The sequence below is a fragment of the Ambystoma mexicanum genome, chromosome 2q, assembly GCF_040938575.1.
Source record: "Ambystoma mexicanum isolate Mex_15411 chromosome 2q, UKY_AmexF1_1, whole genome shotgun sequence".
NCBI lineage: Eukaryota > Metazoa > Chordata > Amphibia > Caudata > Ambystomatidae > Ambystoma > Ambystoma mexicanum.
Genome location: NC_090924.1, coordinates 582588036 through 582613536, shown reverse-complemented (window position 1 = coordinate 582613536; position 25501 = coordinate 582588036). Strand labels below are relative to the sequence as shown.

At 43.9% G+C, this 25501-nt stretch overlaps 1 protein-coding gene across 4 annotated transcripts in view; it reads right to left on the bottom strand.

The window, feature by feature from the left end:
• Positions 1 to 2960: 2960 nt before the first annotated feature.
• XYLB (xylulokinase) overlaps positions 2961 to 25501 on the bottom strand; it is a 1749028-nt gene continuing 1726487 nt past the window's right edge. For all 4 annotated transcript variants that reach the window (XM_069647728.1, XM_069647731.1, XM_069647730.1 and 1 more), the window contains one exon: positions 2961 to 3266. In XM_069647728.1, coding sequence (XP_069503829.1) covers positions 3192 to 3266 — 75 coding nt within the window. In that variant the 3' untranslated portion in view covers positions 2961 to 3191. The remainder of the gene's footprint in view (positions 3267 to 25501) is intronic.

Below are 25501 nucleotides of genomic sequence, written 5' to 3'. Positions count from 1 at the left end.
AGCTCTTCATCTGAAAGACAATTGATTTGAAGTTTCAAGCTCTGTAAGGAGCTGCATTCATGCATGACAGAGACCTTTATTGTTGTGCTTGATAAACAGAGAGACTGATATTAAGTGGGTTGAACTTTGTAAAATCCCCAAAATTCAAGGAATTTTGTGGACGATCCCTGGACTGACTTGGTGGTAGCCTGTAATTCAGGTTGTCACGTGATGCCAGAGACATATCTGGCCAGGGAGATAACATCTCCAGCATCCATTAGCCCAGCATTTGATGTCACAAGAATGATTGATTATATCACACCAGGATAATGTCAACAGAGAAAACAGAGGCCTGGAATACACATTTCAAGAGAAATTAAACCAAGAGGACAAAGGGACTGAAAAATATGCATATAATGAATAGAGGGCAACATAAGTGAATGCAGAATCATATTCTTGGGGTTTTCTCAGCAACGAAAGGTCACACAAGGCCATTCAGGTGTAATTTTAAAGTTTATTCCAAGGCGGTTTTATTGCCACAATTTTCATCAAAATTCAAATTTCGGAACTCAAATTACAGTAAAAATGTGATGGTAGCTTCTCAGAAAACGTCACGAGACCGAAACTCGGGGAGGTAGTAGATTCAGGAATCATGTAATTGCCTGTAAAATCTGGTGACACTAAATTTTATTAATTGTGTGTACATGGCGGAAAACCACAGTTCTCACATGCAACATCCTGCCGACATGGGGATCATTTTAATAAGACCGGCATGAGTAGAGGAACACCAATTTATATATATATATATGTTATGTTTATTTGTAAAACAACTTTTATTTCTCATGTAGCAATTTTCCAGTCTGAAAATACATGTGTAAAAAAAAGTGTCAAATGAAAATGTTAGTAGGTGTGTACCTCTGTCCCATCAATTCAACTTCAGAACTCCAGGGGTTTATACTTAGAGAGGGGCTGGGCCTTGGAGGAGGAGAAAGACAGAACCAATAAACTGGCACCTCCTAATTTTAATATTTTGGAGATGTGCCTTAGAGGGTAAAAAGATCTCGCACTATGGGGGAGAGGGGAGCTGCCTAAAAACCATCTGGGTGAATCCTGAGATAACTTCCTGGATATTATCTGGCTGGAAGGACTACAAATTGCTGAAGTATTAACTTTGCCTGGGAAGACAGCAATTGGGAAATACTGAAGTTGGCGGGGACCCACACCAGGAGTGGTGACAGAGGCTAAATAGAGCGATTGAGCCTGAAGAATATCCCTAACTGATGGTGTATATCAAAGTCCCTGTCCTGTACCTGTAAGAGGACCCCTGCTGACTTTCCCGAGCACCAAATCAGAGATTTGCAATGTAAATAGCTTGTTCAGTAGAACAAAATGTGCGAGGGATCTACTTGACCTAATATCTTCCACTTAATAGTGGGTGGGAGGGCAAACTGAGTAGACCCTTAGCATATTTTACTGAATAATACTTTAATTAACTCCAATATAGATTGACGGCAGGGGAGCTCGGGGAGTTCAAAATCTCTGCCCTCTTTCTTGGCGTTAATTCAAGTTATAGTCATGTAAAAGTAATTGGGAACCTCTATTTTATCTTGTCAGCCCCAGACTTCCCTAATGGAAAGGGGTGTCCTTGCCTAAAAACAAAATTCCTAACTGTCATCACTCTCCAGAGCTGGCCTTTAAGCAGAAGGGTGCTGAATGCAACTGAAGTTGGGCTGTTTGATGTCAGGTAGAGAAGTTGTGTGTTAAATAAAACCAAGAGTAATTCCTAAATGAAAAATGCACAATCTTTGCTGACAGTGAGAAAGTGACCCTGATAGAAGAGTTTGTTTTGCTTTCTGGGTGAAAAAGGAAGAAGGGTGCTATCAATCCAAAATGGTATCAAATGTCAGTTGTGATTCAAAACTGCTAGCAATTTAGAGTGTACAGGGAAACCAAATATACAAAGCGCTGCATGTGTGAGATTGCTTTCAAAAACAGAAAATGTTTAAACCTTATCAAGAAAAGCTAATGCGCAGGATCTGGTAATGCAGCAGGGTATTGTTTAAATTTTGACATAAAGGGGTTTGTGGGACAAGAGGTTTGTGCTGTTTTTTTGGCCTGTGTTCCAGGTACCTGAGACCCACAAAAGCGTGTTTTGTATTGAAGCTTTGTTTTCTGCCACAGAGAAGGTGGCGTGTGTAATCATTTGGTGCAAATATTCAAGGAACCTATTATTTAATAAATACATATTCCTTCTGTACCCCGGCCTTGTTCTTCGCTCAATGTGACACAGGAGGAGGGATCTACATGGCTCTAGATGAGTCCTCAACAGGGCTACCTTGAAAAAATCGAGGTAACAGATGTGTTGTGTGTTACCTTAATTTGGGGGGTAAGGAACTCCCCATGTTAAGGGTGTTCCCCAATATATCGCTACAGCCTTGCTTTTGAGAGGTTATGTTTGGGAAAGGAGGGCTTCTCTCTGGGTTGGGCATCAGGGTTCCAGGGGTTTTGCAAGCCCTTCACACCTGCATCTTGTGCTTATGCTGGAAAGAAATAATGTTCCTCCTGGTGTTGGAAGGCCTACCTAAACACCTTCTCATGCAAACCCGTCCAAGTGCTTTTGTAACTCGGCTACAGATTTAGGTTGGGTTAAGCTGCGTCTTCCCTGAGGGCTCAGTTTGCTCCTTATAGGGCTTTGCTAGCGTATTGAGTATTGCTATCCCCTGTAGAGGAACTAGCCTCATGCATGTATTGTCATCCAAGGATCCATTCTCCAGTCCCTACATGGGACAATCCCCTGGTCCATAAAGCCATGCTTCCTCCTCTTTTTGAATTTGTTAAGCAGATGTTATGACACCATTTATTTAAAAAAAGAAGTATGATGCATCCTGGTGTGTTAACAACAGTATTTCTTCACAAGTATCTGCTTTAAAACCATGCAGGCAGCATGGTATCCCAAGCGAGGAAAAGAAGACTCAATTAAGTATAACAAGGTATATTTAATAAGGGCATTTACAAAATATTTAGTACATGCAAGGACATTCCTAAAGTTAAGATTAACAATTCAATTAACTAAAAAATTGCACCTTACAAGTAGGGAAAATTCATTTTTACACAACAGTTTTTTTGCTTGGTATGAACTTCTAGTGCAAAAAGGATTAGGTTTTGGACAATTTTACAATTAAATGAAAATCTTCTTTGCTGTTTCTGTGCCTTTAGGGAGTTTCAAATGCATCCGAAATAACCTTTCGTTCAAGCTCTGAGTATCTTTTCAAGACTGGCTGGTACACCTGAAAAATATATATCATTTGAAAATAAGTACAATTCAGAATGTAAAATATATTTAGCAAGTGTTATCAATGACCATCTAATACCATTGCTCATACATAAACAACACTTTTAACATATACATATATTTTAAAAAGTTAAAGATTGAAATAATACGAGTAAATATACTGTCACTAAGTCACATTTGGAGTAACCATTTATGAGAACTGGGGACTATGTGGGACAGGGGAAGTCAACTGTCTCGGGAGGATAGCTCAGTAGCAACATGCTCGCCTTGGAAGCAAGACGACACCTTGCAGCACAAGTTCGATCCCCGGGTCCGCGCTTAGAAACCCCTGGGTATTAAGCACGTCATAAATAACCCATCATATCATATCAGCTAAGTGATGCAACTCCTGCTGTTAGTATATGAGGAATCAGCCAGAGACCCCCATTCTCTGATAAGGTGCACCATTATGTACCATGCACCATGCACCATGCAGTCTGTGAGGAGTCAGAAATGAGATGCAGACACAACGTTGTAATGTTTTGAACATTACCCTATCCTAAAGAGACCGTTCCTGCTTATGAATCTAAAACTAAAGCAAGCTGACCTTGTGGCCAGGATGTATCTGACCATCACACTAACATACACAATCAAAAGGTGCAAGGTAAATTTCTCTGTTTCCAATTCAACAAAAGTGTGTAAAAATCCAAATGTGTAATTCCAAGAAAAAAAAAAACCTTGTATCCAAGGGTTAGCTCCCTTCCCCTGAACTGATTCAGGCAAAATGTTGAAAGGACTCTGTTCAAACAATGGTCTGTTAAGGTCAATAAAATGTCTCATTCACATAATGATACTTTCCTCAGGGTGGCAAAGAAAATATCTTTTTCCACAACACTATTTGGAGGATAGTATGAGATGGCAAAATGTTTAATTTCAACAACTGCTTCAGATGACAAAGTTTCTCTTTCACACAACTGCTCCAAGAATGATTTTGAGGTATACTCTCCTGGCAGGAATTTCTCAACTGAATCTTTAGATATCCTGGTGTACTCCCCTACCAGGTATCTTTCAATGTGTCCCTTTTGTTCATCTACCTTATGAATTACCTGGTCTACTCCCTTGCCTGGAATCCCCCCTTCTGGTTCTTGCAGATCCCCTAGTGTACTCTTCTGCCAGGTATCTCCTTCCAAAAAGTGTTCACTGCCTGATGTGTATCTTTCACCAAGTCTTCCTACAATGTTCACTTTCCTTCCAGGTATAACACAGGTGCACTTCTTCACTGTTTATACCTCATTGACTTCATGTGCTACTTGTTCCAACTTCCCCGTATTGACATCCCATATGTAGGGGTTTGGTCAAGTTCAGTCTGTCAACAACTTTCTTAGTATCTCTTGGCATTTGGCAATACCTGTTTCAAGTTTCCCCAAATTGATATTTCATATAATGCGATTTGCACAGCGTTTGCCTTTTAATTCCTTCATTAGTGTATTTTAGCTTGTGGCAATGCATGTTCCAAGTTTCCTCAAATTGACATTTGCCTTTTAGCTCCATTTGATCGGTATTTAAAATAATTACTCAAGTGTTCATGAGTTGCTGCCACGTCCTGGGACCCCCAACTTCTCTGGGCCGACTCACCGGTGTAACATGTAGCAGGGCAAAGGTTTATCTCTAGTCAGGCTTCCCCTGTCACGCAGACTCTCGTTCGGTCCCCGCGTCGGCTTCCCAACTACTTGCCGATGGAACTAAGGGAACACCACAGGACTGCGTTTTTAGGAAAGATTTCTCTTTACTGCACATTTTCTTCCATCTTTATGGAACTACCAAACCTTTTGATTTTATTTTTGAATCTGACCTGTACTTTTCACAGTGCAGTGAAGCCTTGACATTTGCTCATATGTTATGAGAAAACTGATATGTCCATCAGGCTGTCAGTACTGGGAAACTTTGTTTCCCTTAGTCGTGTTACTGTGGTACTACTTTTGGTTACTTTTGTATCACTTGTAAAAACGAAGCTGCAGTACAAAGGGGTGCATTTTTGTTTTGCCCTAGACTAACACTCAGAGGATTTTTGTTACTCTAGGTGTGCTAAAAGGATAGGCAGGTGGCAGCAGTGACTTTTCCCCACTTTTTGGGGGATTTTTGTTTTAGCTTTTCCTTCGTATGCCACGTTTGGCTACTAACTGTGGCTATTGGTCAAACATGGCCATGCCACAAGATTTTTCACTTGTCCTTTTGCCATCTTGTTCTTTAGACATTTTCCTGGGCTGAGAGGCCAGGAAACTCCTTATAAGGACTTCCAGTGCCTGGGAAAGCAGGAGCTTTTGGCGGGCTACTGGAGGGTTGTGTGTGTTTGCTGACAGGATGTGGGCTGGGTCGGTCTGACTCCAATCCACAAACTGGTTTCAGTGTGTCTGAGTGGTTTGCATGAATGTTCCCGCCAGTGGTCCTGATTGGACCACTGCTGGGGTGTGTGTGTGGGCTAGTCCTGCTATTGGCTAGTCAGGGCAGCAGTTCTTACCTGGCTTGTAAGTTAAGAAGAGGACCCCTGCACCCATTCTTCAGAGATCCTTGAGAACCCTGAAGGAGCCAAGTATCCTGTCCAGCTGTGAAACCCGCAAAGAAACCTGAAACTTGACTGAAAGAGGCCTGTCAACCAACATCTGCTGCTGTCCTGGAGGAGTCCTGTCTTTCTTGTGATCTTTAGTAGTCCTGCAAAGGAGCTACAACCATTGGCGTGGAAGGAGCACACATTCCCGACATCTGCTTGGTGCCCTGCCAAAGGAAGCCTTCGGAAGTGACTTGGAACTGTTGTGTAGCTGACTAACTTTATTTTTGGGCTACAGTGCTGTAGCCTGAAACTTGGGGGATCCGCAGCTGGCCCTGTGTGACGACCGGCTACAAAATTTCGAGGAGATCCGAGAAAGGAGGGAAAGTCCGAACGCAGCTTCTGAGTCTTTCTGCATCACCCTGCTGCAGTGACCACCATCCAAAATAGCTTACCTGACCCGAGTCCAGTCCTGAGAGGGATGCTACATCGAGTTTTTCCTCATTCTTCAACCGAGAGTCCTTGCAACAGTAAAAGACACCAACTGGAGATCAGCTCAAACCTGCAACCCCTGGGAATCAAGGCCTGTGAGTTTCGGTGATAAAAGCAACTTCGGACCATCTTCCTTTGTTCTGACAAGTCTTGGGAAGAATCAGAGTACGGGGTAAGTTACAGAGCTTCTAACCTACCCCTATTCTCCCATTATACGTCTATGGGCTTATAATAAAGCTTATTTCTAACACTGTTGGCTTTGCCATTGCTTACTTGTGCAAGACATCTGACTGTTGGGGATACTTTTGGGTCTTAGTCTAACTTGAACCCTAACCCTAAGAACCCTTCACTGGACCCTAGAGACCCTGCTTGCATTTGTTCCTGCTTCCTACCTTCTGTGGAAGTGTAACCTGAACTATTGGGCAAAAGGCCCCAGGCAACTTAGGGCAGAGCAATTTTAGTTAGGGATCATCTCTGTGGACCATAAGTGCATGATTTTATGTCTAACCTTTCCTTTTCAGGAGTTTCTGATGTGTATTATGCCCTAAACCAAAGTGAATGTATATATGTATTTAGTTGGATAGTGTTGTGTGATAAGTCTACCTGCTGGTAGTCATCTTTCTATAGTGTGTTTTGCCCATAAATACATAACTTTATTTTTATACATCCTGTCTAAGTGTAATCTGTGACTCCCATTATGACCTAATTGTGGACCCTTTACAAGCTCCCCACCACTGAAGAACTTAGCCTAGACCGCCTGTCACTGCTACCGAAACTGGTTTGGCTACAGCTTTCCAGAATTGTTACTGTCACAAAACAGGTTGGCCTCCTAGACATCTGTCCACACGATCAAAGTATAGAAAATCAGTCCTAACACGTGTCTTCTAAGTTCTCACAGCGGCTGTCTGTCTTCCAGTGGTCCCTGCAGGGCACCCGCTGTGTTTTTAACAGATTCCCACTCCTCCAGTAAGGTACGTTTCCAGGCGGTTGCCTTTAAGCATGTGGTTCTTCCAGCATGGCTTGTCTGTGTGTGTCTGGTTCTGCTGTTGGGTCTGCTTTCTGCTTCACTTTCTCTGCAGCTCTCCTCACCTCTCTCTGTTTACAGTTGATCTTCAGGTCTAAATGTCCAGCTCAGCTGATTGTGAGCCTAACAACTAGACAGCACATTGAACTTGATGTTACTTTCATTTTAAACCATTTTAAGTTATATTGCTTGACACCTTTGTTTAAATAATAACCATCATAAACAGTAAATGTTAAATGTGTTTTAGAGGCAATATGTACACACGAAGAGTGAATAGTATTCTGTCTGTAATGCTTGACAAGAAGGGGTTTCAGGATTTTTCAAATGAAGGGTTCTGAATAATGACAACATGCCATCCGGAACTCTGGAATAAGAGGGTCTTCTTCACAGGAATGTAATGAATATGGAGTCTCTCCTGTTGGAGTCACCAATTCCCCCCAATAGCCATCTCCTACCATGTGATCCACCCTCATAATATCTCCACCAGGGTTAGGGTCATGCAGCGACTGCCCTCCCCTAGCCACATGGGAGTAGATTTTAGGCTGGGGTTTAGTGATGACTCCTTAAGATTCATAACAAGCCACTGCACCAAAGAAAGGCCTCCTGAATGTCCCACCAGCAAATGTATTTCATCTATAGGGAAAGAAAGTGCCCAAGACTAATGCTCACTTGGGGCTATGTTGGTGAGTCCAAAAGCATAGTGTTATTCCCAAACTAGCCAGACATCCGGTGTGAAAGCCCCAAACTGGACCGTAGAATGGGGCCTGATGAAAATCCATATGCAGTAATGGAAAGCACACCAACAAATCATGTGTGCACCATGCAGATATACTAGTAGAAAGCCACATAATGCACTGACAGACTGTGGAGCAAGAACATAGGATGGTCCAGGCCACCGTAATGGTGTTGACTGATACCAGGATGTTGGACAAGCTACTTCAGCCCTGTAGCCATGGGGGTTGGGGCACCAGCCGAATAGAGCAATTAGAAAACCTGATACTTGTATTTTAGAAGAGCCAATTGAACAGGAGTGGACTTAGACAAATATGACACATTGTAATGATTTTAGACTTGTAGGAAAGGCCAGAGTAAGGTGACTGCTGGGAGCCTTGACCCAAAAGCTCTAAGGAGCCAGCTAAATAAGAGGAAGAGTCAGAGAGGAGCTTGCTGTAGCCCAGATACTGGTGCTAGGTGAAAAGTCACCAGAGCCAAAAAAACAAGTTTGGAAATCTTGACAGCCTAAGGACAGCCTGCGGTGGGCTCGAGAGTGTGGCATAGTAAGTGCAAGAGGGGCTGCTACCAGGTCTTGCTCGGGTAAGAGCATAAGGAGGCTTCTAGGGCAAGAGGGAGTTGTTACAAAGGCTTGCCTCTATTAAAGTGCTTTACAGATACTGAGTCCAGAGAACAACTCGTTGTTGGGGTCACCCATCAAACCCAAGAAAAGACGTGTGCTGGGGCAAATAAAAACTCTCTCATACTGATTGTACTTAGACAGGGAACTCGCCACTAGTCATTGGCTATTAATATTTGGCTCATGGTAAGCAAGAAATGTTGCACTGTGTGTATGTATAGAATTGACTGGCTAGTACCTTGCAACTGGAAGTTTTGTCCCCTGTATGTGAAGATGCGTTCTCTGTGTGGACAACCCTGAACTGCATGGATTAGAAAAGGGACTGTGACTGAGGAAAATGGGTCCTCTTAGCACAGGACTTTCATCCCTTGATCTTGCCACTTTTCCTGGATCATCTCCTTGCTTTTAGTTGATTAGTTATTCCCCTATGCCATGTGGTAGTTTGTCTCGTCCCGTAATGACCCTAGGATTCATGTGTAAGAAACACTAAGTTGGGGGAACACACGCCAGTGATACAAGACTATACTGAAACAGGGCTGGGAAGATTGGGAGAATCACCCATGTGATATTGCAGGTTGTCCCTACAAAGCCTGGGCATAGATTTCTTCAAGTTAAGCCATCCTTTGGTTAATGAAGATCTTTTTTTGTTGGTTCAGAATCTCTACACTGCCAAGTAGGCTTGTTCTGTTTTTTGCACACCACTTTTCCCTATCAACCTCATACTTTATATTTATGTTTGTTCTGTTCCTCCAGCCTCATGACAAATAGTGTCAACAGTGGGATCGGACAGGACCTGTAGAATGTGTACTGAGCCAAAGAAGGGACCATTTCCTGGGGAGACTGAACATTCCAGACACTTGTAAGGAAGATGCCCAAGCATCCCATGATCTGGTGGATGAGCAACACTGGCCCTGTCTATTGCCCAAGCAACCTTCATGTAGACACATCAACTATTGGCACGCCATCTGACCTGTTCCTTTCCTGAGACGAGCGAAATATTTAGATCTAGACCCTCATCCCTCGTTGAATCAAATGAAGAGGAAAGAGAGGTAAAGCCAGAGTTTCTGCTCCAGAAGGCTGTCCAGCTGCTCCTTAGATATTTCGGCTTTGTGGAGAAGATAGTTTGCTTGCATGCGGCAGAGTCACAGAGGAGGGTAGTCTTGTTTCCCTAGGGGCCAAGTCTTCCATACTTGCTTATCCCTTTCTTCCAGGGTCTTAGTCGCTATACCCTCCTTTGTATCTATGAACCAGAGATCGGAGTATTTTACTCCCTAATTTTTTTAAATTTCGGAGCAAAGTGATTTTTTATGTATTAAAAATGTAAGTCCAATTCCCAATGGGAGTATTGTATAAGCAAGTAGAAATATGTTTTAACTGGGAAACAGAAATGTTTTTGTAATAAGTTATTTGCACCTGGTTATGCATACAGATTAAAAGATGCATGTTTACTTATTACGATCGCACAGTTTCTTCCGCTGTTACTAAATGCCCTGCTGGTCCAAACATATCCATGGAGCTGTGTGGATGACATCAGGGGAACAATGTCATATGTGTCCGTTTCCCAATTCTTGGTGGGAGTATTTGTATTCCCTATTTTTATTTTTTGGGAGTATGTGCCTACACTCCTTATCTGTAGGGCTGACCAGAGGTACACACTCTTTCATGTGCTCTTGCCTCTAACACCTGCCTAGGGGTAACCATGATAACTGTAAGCTTCCTGGTCTATCTCTTGGTTCTGCCACCCTATAATGCTATCTCTCAGCTTCCTCTTGGTACTCATCAATCTCCTCTATATTGTATTGCATTTTATCATAATTTGTATAGTGCCTTTCGTCAGTGGTATGGTCCGAACACGCTGTAGGTTGAATGCCCTTGGGGCACTGAAATCCAGGTATGGCAACATTCAAAAGTGCCAGCATGCGTGTGTGCATAACGGCCAGTCCGAAAATATGAAGGGGTGGTCAAGTCCCTGCTAGCCCCCATGTCAAGCCGAAATGTAGATGGGTGATGCGAGGCAGTCTTGAGAGGTTGTGCGAGAGAGGAATAGTTATTATGAGTGCAGCTATATATCAAATGTTTGTCGTGAACAATATCTGCATTCTTATGGCAGAGGTGTTATGCAAAGCTTTTTTGAGTGGTGTATGATGGCAGATGTATGCCGGTCTGCAGCTGTACCTTCGGCTAAAGTTCCATAAGCATGGAGTGCAACAGGTTTAACAGCACTGGATGTGACTTAATGAGTGCCCCAGGGATTTAGCTACATTCAACGTTCCCCTAGAATCTTTGCACTAGCTACATTCTACACCCACCTAGATACCATGCACTGGAAAGATTGTATATTTATGAAAATACATCTAGATGCAACACATTTCCTGCCCCCAAAATAAATCTAAGTGCAACACTATGCCCGCCCACAAAATACATCTAGGTGCAACACAATGCCTACCCACAAAATACAACATAGGCTAGCCTTCACATTTCTTCTACATGCAATAAATATGCTAACCTTCACATTTAAATGCAAATCCAAGAGCACAGTGCAGGGCAACATAATGTCATGAGTAGGTGGTAGTAATGTAGGAGTGGTAGGGTTTTACCAGAGAAGAGAAATGGCTGTACTCTCCACCTTACATGGTGTAGCTGTAGGGTGTCCCTTCATGTGTCCAGGGGACGAACAGGGGCAAACAGGAGATGGGAGCTGCCCAGTGGTGAGCTGCCCTTTGCCTCTGGCTCTTAGCCAGCTGCCCGAGCAAGGATGCTCTGGGAGGGCCTCTGAAATGCAACTGTTCTGGTCACGTGGAGGGGACATGGACTAATGAAAACCGAATGGGTGGGCAGAGGGAGTGGGGAGGGAGAGTCAGAGAGTGGATGAAGTGAATGGGCGAAGGCAGAGGGAAGCAGTCAGAGAAGGCTGACAGTACAAAAGGAAAGGCACACCTGACTGCCTTAGCCAATTGCTAAGGGGTTGGGTGGGGAAAGGAAGAAAGCCAGAAACAAACAAAGGACTACGAAACAAAGACAGGGAAATCTAGCCGCAGACCAGCAATGGATTAGAAGTCAAAGTAAAACTACTCACAGATCCCTCCAAATAGCACCAAGCAGGCCACAAAATGGATTGTAAGCACACAAAATCCCTCCAAAGGTCCAACCAGGCCAGAAAACTGATGATTGGAAATCACAGGAAAACACACAAAGAACCCTCCAGAGAGCACCAAGCAAGCACTAGAACGCCCAACCAGTGGTTGTTGTGCAGGATAGCTACAGAATACAATCAGCTCAAAACACAGATTGGAAGTCAAAGTAAAGGCACACACAGATCCCGCCAAAGAGCACCAAGCAGGCCAAAACACGGATTGGAAACACACACAAATCCCCCAAAAGGCCACCAACTAAGCCAATATATAGATGGAAATCAAAGTAAAACACACACAGGGCCCTCCAAAGAGCACCAAGCAAGTTCAAGAACTCCCTACCAAGTGTATATTCTCTTAATGTGTGTATTCTTTCTCCAATCACTCTTTTGGGTTCTCCTATCTTCTCTTCATGTTCCCCTACCACCTCTGTCCGCCTTTCCCATCTGCAAATGCCTCTAAGATTTGCCGGATTTCATCTAGCACCACCTGATATTCTTCAATCTGCTGGTTTTCTACCACCTCCTCCTCATGTATGCAAATCATCTCCTCACAATTACTAAACTTCTCTGTTGTGTCACCAACCTCCTCCCTACAAACATCAATCTACTCCATATTGTCACTACTATCCAAGTGTCTTTTCTCTCCCACCTTCTTTACACTCTGCGCTTGCTTTTCTCTGCTGTTTTATTCTCAGCCTTAATAAATGTCATGCCCCTTTCAATTCCTTCAACCCTTCTTCACTCCTCTGAGCACCGTCATGCTTCTTACTACTTTCACCCTCTAGTCCTTCACCCCTTTGTGCACTGCCTTTCCCCTGGCTACTTCCGATGTCCCCTTCTTCACCCACTTTGGGTACCACTCTACTTTCTCATTCAAGGATTTCTAGCTCTCTCCCAGGATATTCACCATTCAGGGCATCTTCTTCACCCCTTTCGGCACCGCACTATTTCCTTCTACTTTCTAGCTCAATGGTGTCTAGATCTCCCTGACAGACTCCGGGTTCTTTACCCAGAAAGGATTTCTCCTGACATGGCCTCCCCCAGGTTCCTGCATCTCCAGCCTCTTGGGTCTTTATCCAACCCAAGTTCTCTCTTGCCTAGCCTCATCCAGCCTCTTATAACTCTCCTTCAGTCTCCTGGGTCTTTCTCACTCTCTTGATATCTCCACCAACCTCTTTTTTTAATTTGCTGATCTGCAGGTCCTAATCTAAACACAGCCACTGCCGTACTAGGCTTTGGGCTTTTATGTCGCTATGACTGCTCCTTTCAGCCTCTTTCCTATTAAAGGTAAGTCAGGTGTGTTAGCTGGGATGGGGTTTGGCTGTCAGGATCAGACCGTGAGGATGGCTTACAGTTTTGTGAGACTTGCGATTGGTTGCCTCAACAGTCCCTTTGAGTGATCCTCTCTGCCTGCTACACCCTGATCTGCCTTCCAGCATCTCTCTTGCGTAAGAGGACTCAGGTGTGTCTTTAGGCATCTGGTATAAGCATTAGCTTTGGGGCTGCACCCCTGGTGATGGCTTCCAGTTCTGATGTGAGGCTCCGGATCCTGCCCCCAGGGTGGACTCCTTTAGTCTATCTGTTCTTAACTGAATAAGAGTCAAGGCCTTGTGCAGTGGTTACCTGGATGAGTACTTAGTTACCCATCCTAATTCAAGTCTGTCTCTTTCCCTCAGTAGACTTATATGGGACACCCACATGAGGGGAGCAGAGCGTACAGATGTTTCCAGTCCTGTGGAACGACCGTTACTCAATTTCCTTAAAGGTGCAGAAGTGTGTGTGGCAGCAATGGGATTGTCAATTGCCCTGAGACAGGATCTAAGGGGTGACATGGGGGTCCTACCCATACCACTCACTGGCCCATCCACTTCTACCTTGGGGAGACTCCCAGCACTCTTGGTCACCCCACTGGAGGTCCCAGAGCAAGGCAGAGGAATTTGTCACACGGACCAGAGAAGGAGTGAAGAAGTTGCATAGAGGGAAGGAATCTGGAAGAGGCGGTTCATACAGCAAACCCAGTTGGATCTGTCTAAAGGTTGAAGAAAAGATGCACTGGTATCCACAGCACATGCCAGAGACATATCAACATCTACAGTAGCTAAAAGGGGGATCAGAGGAGGTTGTATCCTACCATCAACTAGCATCCAGCTGGAGGAATCCCTGAGAGAGTTCCTTATAATATGAGTAACAGGGAGATACCATGACTGTTTGTGAACTACATATAGAAACCATTGAACTGTTGAAACTGTTGAGATGAGATGGTCCCGACATTTTATGCTTTGAGTTTGACCCAGAAGAGGACCTTTTAGTGTCAAATAAAAACAGTATCAACGTGAGATTCTGTTCAGCCTCTTTGTGAACCCCACCCAGCATTGGTACAGGAGGCTTTCCAAGAGTCATCCTTCTAGAATCAGACTCCAATACAAAAAGAGAAAGAGGACAAGTCCAGTGGTGAAAGTGGGCAGGAGCAGTTGGGAGCTGTGCGCCTCTACGTTTTTAAATTAGGTTTTACCGTTCCTATACTTTTATTTTGAAAAGAAACTGTTCCAGAATGGTTTTGTTTTAAAATAAACGTGTAAGAGGAAGTTAAAATGTGCACTTCAGTGCACTGCACTGAACTTTGCCTTAAACAGAGACAAATATGTTTGGGGATTTGTATTGTGCATGGGAGGGGACATGGCAATGGGGTTTCTGGCGAGTGTGGGCTGGCCAGCAGGGAACATAGTTCCACTACTTCTTTTCATACACTTCGATCACTGGCCAAGTCCCATCATGAGATGGCATTAGAAAACATATTAATGCAACTTGTAGAGCACCAGGTAAATGCAGAGACGCATCAAAATTAGCTGTTGGAGGCGTTCAAGACAGCAGCCTTCAACCTTGCACATTCCTACAATAAACCCCGGGGTATTTTAAAATGTACCTCAGAGGGGAAGACCCAGGGCATTTTTTTATTCATTTTAAACAGGTTGGGAAAACTGCAGGGTGGCCCAAGATGAATGGGGAATGTATGTTGCTTCACCGTTAACAGGCGATCAGCAGGCATCTACCAAGTAGTAACAGCATACTCAGACATCAAAAAGGAATTCCTGGACTGGATGTGCTGCAGCTTTGAATTGTATCAGCAGACGTTAATGGGTATTCTACTGTCTGCTAAAACCCTACAACAGCTATCCTATACACAAAATATATAGTAAATTAGTGGCTATGGGGCAAAGTAACAGAAGAGGTGAAGATGAGTCTTGTATTTGAGCAAATCACAAATTCCTTTCCCTCATTCCAGAGGGACATAAGGTACCTTTATAATCCCCTTGAACAGGCTATCCAAACATCAAGCGGCCACCAAGGGCTTAGATTGAAAGAATACCACTAACTGTGACTTCAACCTTCAGGTCACTTCCTAATGGAGGAAAAAAGGAAGACTTGGATTCCGTAGTAGTTGGATCCCGTTTCAGGGGCCCTCCTGAGCCTAGCAGTCTCTTTCCCCTTAAAACATCAGATACAAGAGCCCCATATACACCATCAAAGAAAGAACTCCTCCAAAATGTTACTCCTGCAGTAAGGCATGCCAAATAACACATGTCTGTCTGGCGCTTTGGCAGGATTCACTGATGGATAACAGTTTAATGTGGCCCAGCAAAGATAATTTTCAGGAACCCACCAGACGTATCCCTTAGGTGAGGCCAAGGGAGATGATGTGACCGTAACAGGGATGCTGGCACAAGGGCCTGGAGAGGAAGACTATAAAATCCCTATGCAGGTTGGAGACAAACCAGCACTAGCTTTCTTAGAATCTGATAGCAAACGGACAGCAATAATGGCCAACCCTATCTTTCCCCACCAGTTACTTGCTGAGAAACTAATTCAAATCACCTGTGATCATGGGGACAGGGACATATACCATGAAGAGCCTTGGAAGTGGAATTACAAAAATGTAAACCCATGAAAGCCCCATTGCATGCTTTGTGTCAATCAGCTTCCTCAACCTCTTCTTAGGCTCTTCAGGCAGTTCAGCTCTTACAGGGAACCTGTCCCAGAGCTAGCTCTGCTTTTATAGCGAGACTATTCCTCATCCTGTAGACTGGTGATTGAAAGAAAGCCCTGCTTACTGGATTGGCTGGCTGGGTGTTTGCACTCTGGTCCTAATGTGTTAGGCTCTCTTTCAATTGGCCAGTTGGGCTTCTGTTACTTCAATTGTAGATTAAATTTCTTTATTTGCTTTTTGTAGACTTGTTTTATCCTGGGATCCTTTTTGAATATTATTTGTCCAATCCTTGGGGCTCAGGATTTTATTTTTATTAATTTAAGTACCCCTTACATTTACCCAGGTTTATCTATGGCAGTTTGAAACTGGGTCCTCCCATGAGCTCTATCTTGTTCCAAACATCCGGGACTTCTCGTGGTGTTGTCAAAGGAAAAGACTAGGGCCTTTCCCCTGATGTCCTGCTGTGTTTCTCCAGTGTCCTCTCTCATCGACTTCCATCCCTCACAGTGGAGGATGTCACCGACCCGGCTCCCAGTGTTCCAACACAGACATGTTAAGGGGTGGATGCCCCTTTGTTACTCCATGTGTTGTGAGCTGCACAGGTAAGTCTCTTGTGGGGATCACCGCACCGTGATTCACCACAGCTTCTACAAATGGCAGACTGAGAACAGCCCACACCAGCTTTTCCCCATCCTATCAGGTAGGATATTTTGGTACTTAATCCCCCTCCCCCTTTCCCTACACAAACATTTTCTCACAGACAGCCCGCTCTGGGAGAAAACAGACTCACATCTGAACATTACACCTGACATGTCCCAATACTGTGGTCAGGTAGGGTCAGGCAATTATGGTTAATGACTCACACCTGACTCCCATTAAGCTTCCCAACAAGGATAAAAGGCTGAGCACACTCTGAGTGAGGCAAAGCACACGAAGGAATAACATTTTCTAGATGGCAGCGGAAGGAGAGGAGAAAGGCGGCAAACCAAGAAGGGAAAGCAATGATCGAGATACCCTTGACCTTTCCACTGAGAAACCGTTACTTTCTAGAAACCTTCAGATTAGAAAGCGTAAGACCAGGAAACCAGACTAAAGAGTCCTGCATTGTGTGTCAAAGATACCCGGGGCCCTCCTGCATGGCTGAGCGAGTCGGCGAGGAGCTGCAGCCACTGTTGTACCATCCTTGGCTCCAGGATCAAAGCAGCACCCGAGAAATCAACACAGCCGGTGAGTTGGGGAGTCCAAAGCAAGACTGGTCTGTGTTGAAGTCAAGGTTGCAAGCGACAACATTGTATGAAGAACGCAAGAGCAAAGAATGGACGTGTGTGATAGGAGATGCGAGTAAAGCTCAATTGCTGATGGATGTTTTAACTTTAATGTGAAACCGCAAAGGTGCGAAATAAAGTAACAGAGTGGTTCGGCATTGAGCGTCTGCTCAATTGAAGGTCACTGTAAGGTATCCAGCCAAGAAGTGGCAGAAACGAAAGTTGAAGATTTGTAAGAACATTGAGTGAAGTAAATCGAAGTGGTCCTGCGACAGTTTATGCAAAACCCATCGACATTCGAAAGACAGCCAGTTTCAGCCAATTGGAGCCTTATGACATTGATCCATTCAACTTTTATCCGACGCCTGGAAAAATACTGTGAGGTCGAAATACGTATCAGCTGTGTGTGCGTTGATTACAATTCTTGGTTAATCAGTGCAGTGTAATAGTGCATTAATTAAATATAATTGTCTACAGAATCCCAATCGGGCACAGGGATCCATTTGGCACCATCACCTACAGCAGATTGCTCTGTATATATTTTCTGTATAAATGTTCTTGTTCTCTTGTACTGTGTATTATATTGACAAGCCCAATTGGTTCTACATCTGAGTGCCCCTCTCCTATGATAATATATTAAGTACCCTCAATAGGTTCATGTTGCAAGAGACGTGGCTCACTTCTGTTTTAGTTATGCATGGCTATTCCATGATATCTTCTTTAGCATATAAAGGCCAGAAGGGTCGACCCTCGTCAGGCCTTCTTACAGCCATTTGTAATGAAATGGGTTTTTACCTTATAAAGTGGATGTCCCCTATCCCTTATTTGCAAGCCACCAAACTGATATGGAGTGATCCCCATCTGAGGATTTTGGTCTTAGAACTGATATAATATTGTTTCGTCCTCATTATATATGTTGGCCTATGCCCAGCCGCTTTGCGAGGAAATCTGTATTGCAAGGTCGTGACCTTAAGTGAATCAAGCCTCCATTTTAGGTTAAAGCCGCCATTTTAGTTTATCGTACAAAGTCACCCTGTGGCCTAAAATGGCCGTTTTGTGTTCTCTTGTTCTTGCTTTAACCTCTTCAACCTCTGTAGGAGAGTTAATGTCCAACCTGCCTTCAGGCTACATGTTAGGGTCATGTAGACCTTGTCCTTTGTTGACCTCGGGATCAGGGGATTACTTGAATCGGCGATGTTAACCTACAAGTATACAAGAACAATAACGCTATCTAAACACGATATGTGAAACATCTGTATGATCTGTATTAAAGCAATGTGTAAAGAGTGTAAAGTTAAACCTAGAGAATAATAGTGTTTGTTAGCAAATGTATTAAAAGAGTAAACCGCATGCACGAGATATGTAAATTAGGAATGAACCTGGCGCGACCCTAGCCCAGTACATGATTAACTTGAAAGAGGCTGGACATGGTTATAACGAAACTGTATAAATACGCTGATGTCCAGATAGCAAATCCTGTTCACTGCTCACATTGAACCCTGCTGGTGATCTCTGTGATGTACTGACGGCCAAATAGCTATTTGTGTACTCTGTTTTGTAAACTGTACAGAATTGCAATAAAGATTCTGGGAATCTTTACAAGCCTGTGTCTGTGTATTTCTCTTTGCATGGTGTAAAAGCCTTAATATTGTATTTTCTGATTCCACAGATGGCGCCCGAATAGGGACCCTCAAGATCGACTTCGTCTCGTTGAAGGTTGGCTCGGCTATCGGACCGGGTTCGGATGGTGCCAACAGAAACGGCCCCTCTGGACGAGAAGTGAATTCCTCGACAGAACAGCACGATCCGATCCCTGAACGGTGATCTGTAGCCAGAGACGACGTCTTGACGAGGGTCCATATATCGAGGTGGGTAAATTTGCCGAAATCACCAGACACGTGGGTCCTTAGCATTGTCCTTAGTAACCCGATCGGGCCTCCCAGTCCTTTGGTCAGGTGAATCATGACCCGATTCTTAATTTAACCCTGACAATTTGAATTTGGCGCATTGTACTCGCAAGCACAATTATTATATACGTTGATATGCCTGGGAAATTTTCTGCCTGCTTTAGGGCATTATTCCGCAGCGACAGATAATCTTTCGAAGATAGCCGTCCCGCACCACAGGAGGGGTAGCCGGCATGTACTATGTACTGTAAGAAAGGCTTTGGTAGTATAGCATTTAATGACATTTGGCACAGACAGACAAGACATAACTCTAATCTTCGGTAGCCAACCAATGGTAGCTTTGAAATCCCTCGTATAGAATATCTAGAGTCTGTATTGGTAAAGAAAAAGGCTAGACCTGCAGCATTTGACGCATTACACAGTTGGAAAACAGAAGCTTTGCAGCAACAAAAGAGTAGAGAGAAACATATGCGTCGACATATGACAAGTGTCGAAAAAGCACAGTTATATGATCAAAATAAACAATTGGAGTCAGTTAGGAACACGGATAGAGCGTTTCAATTAGGCATTCAAAAAATGTACCCTTCAAAAGATTTTCATACGTCAGATGAATTGATTAATAAACTTTTGCATGAACGAAGGCCTGATGCCTCCGCACCACCCCCGTACGTCCCTCCTCCTGGCGCCTTGTCCCTTCCCGTTGTTATTCCCCCTCCTATAGTTCCTCCGGTCCTCCCTGTTGTTTTTCCTGTTGTTCTTCCAGCCGTCACTCCTTTGCCTGCCCCCTTGCCTCCACCTGTTGATATTCAGAATGTGCCTACTCTTCCTCTTCCAAGTGATTCTGCATCGCTTGTAGTAGACCAGGGAGAGGGATCAAGGGTTGTGACTCGTAATACTGTGTCCCCAGATAAAAAGAATGAATTGATTGCTTGGGCTAAACATTGCATGGAGAAGGGTGAACAAGCTGATGTTTTTTCCACACTCGAAAATTTAAAAGGTATTCCTGAGAAAAATGTCTTTATTGAAGGATTAGGGATTCATTTGAGTATAATGTGGAATAGATTAAACGATGTAGATCTCCCACAAGGGTTACGGGATTTGAACGCCTTAGCGTTGTCCAGAGATACTGCGGAGAAAGTATATGAGCATGTCGAGAAGATTTTTGTGTATAGGAAGGAGTAGGAAGGGTTACAGAATGAGGAAGCAGATGGTGGTAGTTTAGGTATTATGTTCCTACAGAAACGGTTTTCTCCTCGCCGTGAATTAAAAGGTGAGGAAGCGCAAATTTGTACAAAGGATGCGATAAGATGGATTTCGGATATGTCGATAACTCAAGATGAAGTATATGACACATATAGTCAGTATACGTTAGAAATGCCAAAGAAAGTGATACAGGTTATGATAGAATATCTGCAGAATGAGTGTGTAAAAAGAAAGATTTGTTGTCCCGCAGAATTGTTGAGTGTTTATAAGAGAGCCTTTTCGATTGATACTTCTTCGACTGCCTTAGCACTTGATTTGGCCCTGTTGCTTAGTAAGCGTTCGGAGCTACCTACTTCTCAGTTGCCTATGAGAGAGGTCCCTCCAACATTTTTCCCAAAAGTTGAGATTGCGGCCGATGCTGCACGAGGAATACTCGCGGGGGGAAATTCCTGTACATTACGTATCACAGTTTGTTCACATCCCGTTTTCAAGACAGGAAGTGAACACCATAAAGCAATCTATCCCCGATGTAAGAAAGCATCCGACCGGGTTCTATAAAGAAATAGAGTCGGTCTTACAATCATCGATATTCACTTTAAGTGATACTGATTTATTATTTCCCGTACTCCTGCCAGTTGATTTGTGGAAACAGATTAGGACTGTAGATGATGTACCTGGGTTAGGAGATACATGGGATAACATGGTGAGGCTCGACAGAGAAAGACCATCTGGCGAGCGACCGCCTCAAGTGATATTAACTTTGCCTGATAGGATTATTGTAAAATTAAAAACTATAGTTCCTGAAAAAAGAATCATTTGGGACAAGCTTACGGCCTGTGTCCAAGGAAAGTCTGAGGGTGCTACCGATTTCTTCAATCGGTTTGAGCAGGTATTTTCAGATTTCAGTGGACAAGACTTAGGCACAGAGTCAGGGGAAAGGCTGTTTGTAAACAAATTTGTACGTGGATTGCTGCCTGACATCCAGTTACAGATTATGTCTTGCGAAAGCGCTTGGCAGGCGAAGTCTCAATCAGAAGTACTGCACATGGCTCAGTACTATGAAAATCGTGTGAATAATGAAAAGGAAAAACTTGAGAAAAAAAAGGGTGACCTGAAAACAAAAGTCTTATTACAACAGATTGTTAGAAACCCTAGAGGGGGTAATCAATTTAGAGGTCAGTACGTTCCACAGGGAAGTACGCCCCTGGCTCCGGTAACCATTAACCAGTGTGCCTATTGTCGACAGGAGGGCCACGGGCGCGCACAATGTCTGACCTTGCAGCAAAGGTCATTTGGGAACATGGGTAGACGATCCAGAGGTCGCCCAGGTGCAGGGGGCCCTGGCAGAGGTCAGTTTGCACCAGAATCACAGTAACCTCCTTCACAGGTTAAGCAAGTTTCGAATGTGGATAATATAAACATTTTCGATCAACCTTCTGCCGCTTACCTCTCTGAGGAGCTTCCTCTTGACGATATTCTGTTTCGCTAGGATTGCCCGAAGCAGGATTTGGAACCAACGCCTATTCCTGTTCATCAGAAAGGCCCCTACGGTGGGAAATAAGAAGCATCTATTTTTAGTAGATACGGGAGCGCAGAAATGTTCCATTGACCATTCACGGGTTCCAAATATTCCCTTGTCAGGGCAGTCCAACGTTTCTGTAGGGTTTTCAGGCACACCTGTAGTTTGTCGGGTTTCTCTGCCGGTACCGATAACACTGGGTCCCTTCACGGAGCAGTGTCCATTTCTACTTACCACAAACTGTGGGGAGAATTTGCTGGGGTTAAATTTGTTGAAGGAATTGCATGCAGTAATACATTGTTCTCCGGAAGTAGTTCGGTTAACAATTACACCTCAGCAATCAATTACCTCTCAGTTTTTGACTCGACCTTTACCGCCAGAATTAAGTAATATTCCAGAATGCTTATGGGCAATTGATGATAGTGATGTGGGCATTCTTCAAATTGAACCTGTTAGAATTATTCTGAAACATGGAGTTAAATTGCCTCGCATCCCACAATATAAGATCTCCATTGAAGGCGAACAGGCTTTGAAAAGTATAGTTTCTGATTTTGTACATCGTGGAGTAATTGAGGAAATTACGGGTAGCTTGTGTAACAGCCCGATTCTGCCAGTATACAAAAAAGGTGATAATGCGATTCCCTTTCGGTTTATAATTGATTTACGTGCTATTAACAAAATTGTGGCTCCTCAATTCCCTATTGTACCTGATGTTACAACGATACTAACCATGATTCCGGCTTCTGCCGCTTACTTTAGGGTTGTTGACCTCAAAAACGTGTTTTTCCGTATTCCCATACACAAGGATAGTAGGTATTTGTTCGCGTTTACCCTAGGTGGACGCTCGTTCACATTCACTCGTGCACCACAAGGGTACACTGAGAGTCCAAGTATTAATAGTAGGGCATTAAAAGAGCAGCTCAATACTCTCGAGTTGCCTACTACTTGCACATTACTACAGTATGTAGATGATCTCCTCTTGGCTGTTGATTCTGAGAGTGCCTATAAAGAAGGCACCATCTTGTTGCTTTGTCATCTAGCAAAACATGGCCACAAAGCTTCACTCAAAAAATTCCAATATTGTTGTCAGGAGGTCACCTATTTAGGCTATCTCCTCTCAAAGGAGGGAAGACGGTTGGCACCTGAATGAATAAAAACTATTTCTGGCATGTCTGTCCCAAAACGCAGAAGGAATTTAGAGCCCCGATAGGTATGGCTTCTTACTGTAGATTGTGGATCCCTAACTTTTCGTTAACAATTAAACCAATGCTGGCTTTGACAAAGAAGGGCATTTCTTTGCCATTGCCATGGACTTTGAAACACCAGACAGCATTTGACTTGCTCAAAACCGCGCTATTTTCGGCGCCGGTTTTAGGAACTCCAAATTATGAAAAGGCCTTTGTGTTGTAGTGCATGAACGTGATGGATGTGCTTTGGCTGTGTTAACGCAGGAACATGGAGGGAAGAATAGGCCGTGCGGCTATTTCTCATCCGCCCTTGATCCTGTTGCATGCGCTTTGCCGAGATGTTTGAGAGCTGTCGCTGCTGCTGCTGCGTCTATAAAACAGAGTGAGGGAATGGTCCTGGGTCATGCATTGACCCTAATGGTACCTCACTCTGTGGATATTTTATTGAATAGAACTCAAACGCAACACCTCACTTCCGCACGATTGACAAGATATGAATTGATCTTGTTTGCACCCCACATTCAAATTCAGAGGTGTTGTGTATTAAATCCGGCTGAACTTTTACCTGTCCCGCAAGATACTGTTGATGGTAACGAAACGTCACACGATTGCCTTTATGTGACAGAACAAGAGACTAAACGTAGAATCGATCTGAAAGACATGCCTTTGAATAGCCCACAAGGAGAGCTATTTTGTGATGGCTCTTGTTTTAAACTTCCGAATGGTACATCCATGGCTGCTTATGCCGTCACTACTTAAGTACGATTGTGGAAACCAAAAGAATTATGCATAATTCCGCGCAGGCCGCAGAAATTAAGGCGTTAACTCGAGCTTGTGAAATTTCTCAAGGGCTTACAGTAAATATATATACCGACAGTCAGTATGCTTTTGGGGTGGTTCACACCTCCGGTAGACTTTGGAAAGAACGAGGTTTCTTGACCTCACATGGCATGAAAATCCAGCATGGTACATTGATAGTGCGATTACTTTGAGCACTCGCACTCCCTGTTCAGTTAGCTATTATAAAATGTGCAGCACATCAAAAGGTTACAGATGATATAGGAAAAGGGAATGCTTTCACTGATCAGATAGCTAAGCAAACTGCCACTGATTTTAGTTCAGAAATGTATGCTGTAAGAGAAACTGTAAATATTTGCACTTTTGGTGAAAGTATCGATTCTGTAAAAGACATTCAAGCAGATGCTACTACAGAGGAAAACAAGAAATGGGTTGAGGGTGCAGGAAGATTGGATGATGATGGGTGTTGGGTGGACAATGTTGAAGGAAAATGGTTACTCCCTGACGCCTACATTACAATGATGGTTATTATGGCTCATGGTCCAACACATGTCCGCGCGCGTAAATTGACTAAAATGCTACACAGTGTATGGGCCAATGATAGGATTTTCAAAATTGCGGAGCGCTTGTCCAAGGGTGCATGGTCTGCTTGCAGCACAATGTAGGAAAAGGTACCTCGACTCCTAGAGGAAGTTTCGCTCCACCTTCTGTTCCGTTTGAGGTTATTCACTTTGATTTTATTGAAATGGAACGTTGCAACAATCTTAAATATGTGTTGGTTGTCATTTGTGCCTTTAGTAAGTGGGTTGAGGCCTTCCCTGTTAGAGATGCAATGGCCATAACCCCGGCAAAAACTCTGTTGAAAGAGTTTTTTCCTAGGTTCGGGTTGCCGAGAGTCATCTGGTCGGATAATGGGCCACACTTTATCGCTGCTGTATCCTACAAATATGCAAAGGATTACAGATTGATAAATGGTTCCATTCGGCCAGACATGCCCAAAGTGCCGGATTAGTGGAAAGGCATAACGGCATTATAAAGAACAAGCTCGCTAAGACGTGTGCTGGCACCAAGTTAAAATGGCCGGGCGCCTTACCGATCGTGTTGCTATCGATGAAAACAACCCCTCAAACTAAGACTGGGCTCTCTCCCTTTGAGGTGGTGATGGGGAGGCCTACTAATATTTGGGGTATGCCAAAAAGTAGCTTGTTGCGGGATATAGAGAATGTGCTTCTTTCAGATTACTGTAACCAGTTGACTAAAAATCTGTTTTCAATTTATCACCAGGTGCGAGACGCATTACCTGTACGTTACGAGGGTCCTGGTCACAGTCTACGACCGGGGGACTGGATCCTCACAAAAGTTTTTGAGAGGTCGTCTTGCCTTGCACCTCGGTGCAGGGGTCCCTACCAGGTCCTGCTAGTCACCCAGACTGCTGTGCGGGTAGCGGGTCGTAAGAACTGGATCCACGCGGCGCACACCAAACGGATCCAGGAGCCCGTGCCATACGATACAGAAGACACAGAATCCCTTTCCACTGCTGTAACCAACGTGCCCGAAACAGCAACAACCGACACGAGAGTATCAGAGACCGTTCCAGAGTTCGCAAGGCCAGACAAAACGGCCATCTTGTCTCCGCACTCTCCAACAGTGGTACTTCCGGATCAATCATTTTCTCATCCCATTTTCGTTCACTCGCCACCTCCAATTGGAAGTGACGACATTTTGTTATCCGATCCTTCGGCACCAGAAATAGTGAAATATAATTTACGTCCAAGGAAATAGATGTACAGCACGGTTTGACTGTGCGATTGAGGAAATCATTTGAGGGCTTGCCTTTTGGTC